Raw genomic sequence first — 5,642 nt, 5'->3', positions numbered from 1 at the left:
ATGGCAACTTGGGAGGCTGACAACCAAATGGTAGGCATCGTAGCATTGGCATAGCAAGAGCGAGCAAACTAGCATAGCAAAGATAGTAGTGATTTCAAGGGTATGATCATCTTGCCTGAAATCCCGCAAGGAAGAAGAACGAGTCCATGAAGAAGATAAACGGACATAGACGAACGGATCCTCACAACACGACGTTACCGGAACCAACCCGAAGAAGCAACACCGGAAAGAAGCAAACAATCATGGTAAACAACCACCACATAGACATGGCATTATGCGCAAACAAGTATGATGCATGTCCGGTTTAATGAGGCATGGCATGGCAAAGTGCACAAACAATCCTACAAATTAAATGAAGCTCAATATGCAACGAGTTGCATATTGACGAAACACCACGATAAGTTATTTAGTTTGATCCCGTTTATGTACCCAACAATATTAAATGTTGTTAAGCATGGCAAGAGGGTGAAGCAAATGAAAACTACCTATCTAGTCAAGGTTAAATGAGGCCGGAAGCAACGAACAACAAATCCGGAAACTCCTCATGTGCATATTTTAGGTTTGGTGCTGTTCTGTCTAAAACCATATTTTATTGTTGTTAAACAGGAAGATAAAGTGCAACATGGTAATCTATGCATTTTTCTACCCCATTTACATATAAAGTTTATTAAATTCGGAGCTATGGTTAATTAGTTATGAATTAAATCATATTAGCATGGCATAGGAGCAAATTAATGCAAACAACATTTTAATCATTTTAAACATAGATGAAAGTTGGATATTATTAAACTACACAAAATTCTGAGCAAGTTTCATATATAATTCATTTTAATCCGATGCACGGTTAGTGAGTTATTAAATGCATGAACTAGGGGGGCTATACTGCAAAACTGCTGTCTCAGGATAAATAGGAAAAACTCAGGCGCTGAAAAAAACACATGACGGGCTGAATCTGGGGCAAGCCCAACAGTAGGAAGGAAAAAAAATAGAGGCGGGCGCTGGGGGTGTGGCCTCACCCAAGTGGGCTCGGCCCGTGAAGGAGGAGGAGGCAGGCCGCGGATCTGGCATGGAAATGGGCCGGACTCGGGCGAAGGGGAGGCAGGCTAGGCCTGCTGGATCTGCTCAGGCCCACGAGGCGCGAGGGCGTCCTCCTCCTCGATCCCGCCTGGATCGAGGGAGGCAGGGGGGCGGCGGCGGCGCCGTTCGCCGATGGGCAGCGGCAAGGAGGGGTGGAGGAGGCCGGCGAGTGCAGGGAACGCGCGGATCCGAGCGCGGGGAGCGGAGGCCGAGGCTGCGGGGCCCGTTCCCGAGGTCAGTAGGGCTCGGCGACGCCGGCGTCGAAGATCGGAGAGGCGGCGGCGCAGGGCTCCGTCGTGGGCGGCGCGGCCTGGGCGCGGGGAGGCGGGAGCCTCGGAGTGGCCCGGTTCGGCCCCGGGGCGGGCCGGATCTGGGCCCCGGGAGGATGGCGGCGAAGTGGGCGCAGGGGAGGTGAGGTGGCGGCTCGGGATAGGCTGGCGACGGCGGCGAGGTGACGTGGCAGCCTCTGGTTGGCTAGAGCGGCGTGGAGGGGCGCGGACATGTCCGGTGAAGGTGGGGATTTCGTCCGGCGGCGCGGATCTGAGAATTTTTAGGGTTAGGGAAAGAATGAACCGTGAATTTCGGAGGGGGGTTGTATATATAGGCATAGAGGGAGTTAGGAGAGTCCAAATGAGGTGCGGTTTTCGGCCACGCGATCGTGATCGAAGGACCGAGATGATGGAGCAGAGTTAGGTGGGTTTTTGGGCCAAATTGGAGGGATGTTGGGCTGCAACACACACGAGGCCTTCTCGGTCCCTCGGTTAACCGTTGGAGCATCAAACGAAGTTCAAATGGTACGAAACTTGACAGGTGGTCTACCGGTAGTAAACCAAGGCCGCTTGGCAAGACTCGGTCCAATCCGGAAATGTTTAATCCCCACACATGAAAGAAAGGTAGAAAGGACCACCGGAGAAGAACGGAATGCCGGATTGCAAAACGGACAACGGGGAAAATGCTCGGATGCGTGAGACGAACACGTATGCAAATGAAATGCGCATGATGACATGATATGCAATGCATGACACGCAAGCAATGACAAGGCAACAACAGCGAATAACTGAACGACACCTGGCACATCGGTCTCGGGGCGTTACACAAGGCCATGCGCGGGATGCATGAAGTGCACTGAGCAGAAGAAGATGAACACATGTATGACTACGACGCTTCCTACGCAGCCGGAATGATACTTTAGGGCTTGTGGGGGAAGATAGTGACCATGACCATCAAGTTCGCGAGGCACAACATGAAAATGTTCTTTAGCAATGACTGGTTCTGCTCGAGAAGTGTGACATAGCGATGGACCGACGCGTGTGAAATCAGATGTCTCCACTGCACGCTGAAGTACTGCATGTACTCCTTCTCCCATTTTCAAAAACTGCACCCTCCATGCTGCAGCAGGAAGAAAGATTAGCACGCCATGGAGAAGAAGGCATGAAAAGATTTAGAAAAACTTACCCCATGCCGTTCGCACTTGTAGAAGTGCTTCCCCGGGTTTAGTTCAGCCCCGAAGACAAACCAGAGCACGTGGTCAGCGTTGCATTCGGGGCAACGGATGAGAGGGAGTGGAGGCATCCGATTGCTCGTGTGGTGGAATGGACGTGGTGTTGAACTACTATGGGACATGGACGAACGCATGATTTGCAAGCCTAGCTAAGCTGTGAGGAATGGAGAAGGGGAGCAGCTTCGAATGGCCATGTCCCACGCAATAAATGTCTTTGCACGTCTCGTTCCCGCTTGGTGCAGCTAGCCGTTGTCACTACATGCTGTCATTTGGGCCTTTACTATGGCGCGCAGACACGGATACGAGCGTTATACTAGCTGATGTACGCTGCTAGGGGAAATTATACGACAACGTTGTATTGCGCTAGCACGAATCGCGTGGAGACGAGTGGTGCAGATAACGACCTCGCGTGGCCGCATGTGCACACGCAATTTATCGTATACTTATTTCTTAGATAAAACAAATGTTGGGCGTACATTGGATTGTATAGTGGCTAGCACGTGAGGTAATAACAATTCTACCTTAATATCGGCCCATACGTATAGTTTCAAGATGAGTTAATTACACCTGGGGTACATAAACTTTCGCGGCGGTAACGGATTCATACACAAACAAAAAAACCCCATAAAAGTCATACATTAACTCTCATGCGGATTCGTTTAGCTACAAAACGCATGCAAAGTGGACAGATGGGCTGCCACGCACGCAATGGGGTCGACCGTGTATGCATTTGTATCTTTGAAGTTACCCCACTCAGTTTACTGAGATTTAACCCGTGGCCATTCTCTCTGTATCCCAATCCCCTTCTTCAAATCCCTAGCTGCGAAGGCGACGCGGTCGGCCCGGTCGTGCACCATGGAGAGACGACGCGGTCGAGCGCCATGGAGAGGCGTTGGGAACAACGTCTTCAACCAAGCCGACGGCTATGTCAACGGCGGCTTGGACCAAACCGACAGCGGCTCTGTCAACCAAGGCGGCGGCGGCTCTGGCACCGGATGCGACATGGATGGCGAGTGGATAGTCACATTAGAGCTTAGTTTTGGCTCCAAAAAAGCGATGAAGGTATGTTCTTTCCTCGATTTTCTTGTTGTATTTCTTGTTTTTGATTTCACTTTGGAATTTTAGGGGGCATGCGGAATTAGGGTTTCCAATGAAGGATTTGGTGCGGCTGAATGTGGGTGCAAATTGACGCCAGTTATTAGGGTTTGCAATGAAGGATTTGATGCAGGCCGACGATTTCTGAGTTGTCCATACGAGGTGTGAGATAAGTTTTTTTATTTGTTTCACTGAATTTTGCACCGTATGACAATTTTGACCGGATGTGTTTCTGTAATTTGAAATGTACAGGGGTTAAACTCCTGTGGGTATTTGAGGTGGATGGATGATGCATGGCAGGGCAGATCAAGGGTGGTAATTGGAAAGCTTGCAAATGACAACCAGAAGCTACAAAATGCTTTGCTTGACAAGGAACAAGACATTCAGAGGATGAAGAAAGAGAGGAATAAATTAGATGAGCAGAGAAAAGGTAGGGAAAAATTAGATTTGTTTCTAGTACTTGTTGTTCTTGCAAGTGTAGTGATTTATGCTCTTGTTGCATTGGTTAGTAGGGGATTTGTGTGAGGATTTCAAGTATGTGTGACTGTATGATGAACAAGTTTGTCAAGTTTGAAAATTTTCATGCCCAGTTATTTGTCTTTCTTAATCTGCAAATTTGACAAGTTATGTTATCCAACACAGAAATTCAGACAAATAAACTCTCAAATGCAAAATAAGTAGAACACTGAAGAAATTCACTAGATTGACACTGAATTTCTCTGAAGAAGTTCAGTACAGAGTACAACAATGATTAACACGAACTGAGTAGAACAAAGTTGACTTGATTAACACAAACTGACTTGAGCATTAGAAGATAACAGCACAAACTAACTTGGGTAATAACACAAACTAACTTGGGATAAACTGGAGAACTCAGAACTTTCTGAAACTCTCATCACTGCAACAAGAACAGAGTTCTGAAACTCTGAACTTTCTGAACCTCTAGTCCTCGTCGGATGATAGGTCGATGTACTTCGTGACCGGGCGGCTGCAGCTTGGCTCCGGACCATGGCTGACATGCGCTGGTGCCTTCTCCGTGGCTGCAGCCTGCCTTCGGACCATGGCGTCGCGCGCCGCATGTGGTGTGCGACGGCCTGCCGCACTCTAGCTGCGTCTGATGCCTGAACATCTGCGTGGAGCCCCAGGACTGCTTGGCGCTCGTCGGCGGTGAACATGCGAGTGGATTCTTCCCTCACCGCGGTGTCATTGGAGATGGCAACGACACGTCTGTCGATGGCCGCTTGCAGGTCACGGCTGGCGTGTTCCCTGCGGACTGTGCCGTACGAATTCAGCAGGGCAGTCTACTGATCAACGGTGGGCACCACGGCTGGGAGCGGCTGCTGCTCGGGTTGGAGGGGAGCGTGCTCCCATGGCTCCCATGTCTCGGGCTAGAGGGGAGCGTGCTCCCATGGCTCCCATGGCTCGGGCTCGGGCGTGGTAGGAGAGGGATTGGGCGGCGGAGCAGGGGTGGAAGAGGAACGGGGACGCGCAACGTGATCCCATGTCCCGGTGATTGTTGCCCAGGTGGTGATGAGCTTGCGCACCATGTCAGTGGACGGAAGTGGCTCGAGTTTGGCCATGGTGACCATGTCTTTTGTAGAGGCCGAGCGGCGATGGCGGGAAGAGGCGAAGGCAGGAAGAGGCGTTGGCGGGAAGCGGCGAAGGCGGGAAGCGGCGTTTGCGGGAAGAGGCTAAGGCGGGAAGTGGCGATGGCCCACCGGCGTACGGGCGGTGTCGTGCGCCGCCCTGTTTGGCCAGAGGTGGCAGACGATGCAGTGTCCGTTGATTTCTGATCGGACGACTAGTAAGGTTTAGCAGTATATACAAATTGGAAGATTGGCAGCATATGCTTGATATCCTCTCATAGCCTACTGGTACGACCCCCACTGTCACAAGTACCAGATACTGGGTTTGAGTCCCAGTATCACCCAAATTTTTTTGAATAATTTTTTTGCAATATTTGAAGTGC

At 50.5% G+C, this 5,642-nt stretch overlaps 1 protein-coding gene across 1 annotated transcript; it reads left to right on the top strand.

Moving 5' to 3' along the window:
• The first annotated feature begins 2,069 nt into the window (after window positions 1-2,069).
• LOC125553767 lies at window positions 2,070-4,279 on the top strand. The gene is made up of 3 exons (XM_048717480.1): window positions 2,070-3,640; window positions 3,704-3,835; window positions 3,926-4,279. Exons 1-3 carry the CDS (start codon window positions 3,434-3,436, stop codon window positions 4,196-4,198), a joined length of 612 nt encoding a protein of 203 aa, XP_048573437.1. The 5' UTR covers window positions 2,070-3,433; the 3' UTR covers window positions 4,199-4,279.
• Window positions 4,280-5,642: the final 1,363 nt, after the last annotated feature.

Source organism: Triticum urartu, chromosome 4, assembly GCF_003073215.2.
Source record: "Triticum urartu cultivar G1812 chromosome 4, Tu2.1, whole genome shotgun sequence".
Taxonomy (NCBI): domain Eukaryota; kingdom Viridiplantae; phylum Streptophyta; class Magnoliopsida; order Poales; family Poaceae; genus Triticum; species Triticum urartu.
This window is presented reverse-complemented; position numbering and strand designations above follow the sequence as displayed.

Bases quoted from the DNA above. Each gene is read 5' to 3' on its own strand.
- LOC125553767 (XM_048717480.1), top strand. From the start codon at position 3,434: ATGGAGAGACGACGCGGTCGAGCGCCATGGAGAGGCGTTGGGAACAAC. The intron at 3,641-3,703 runs GTATGTTCTTTC...TTGGAATTTTAG, and splicing joins GCTCCAAAAAAGCGATGAAG to GGGGCATGCGGAATTAGGGT. The intron at 3,836-3,925 runs GTGTGAGATAAG...TGAAATGTACAG, and splicing joins TTCTGAGTTGTCCATACGAG to GGGTTAAACTCCTGTGGGTA.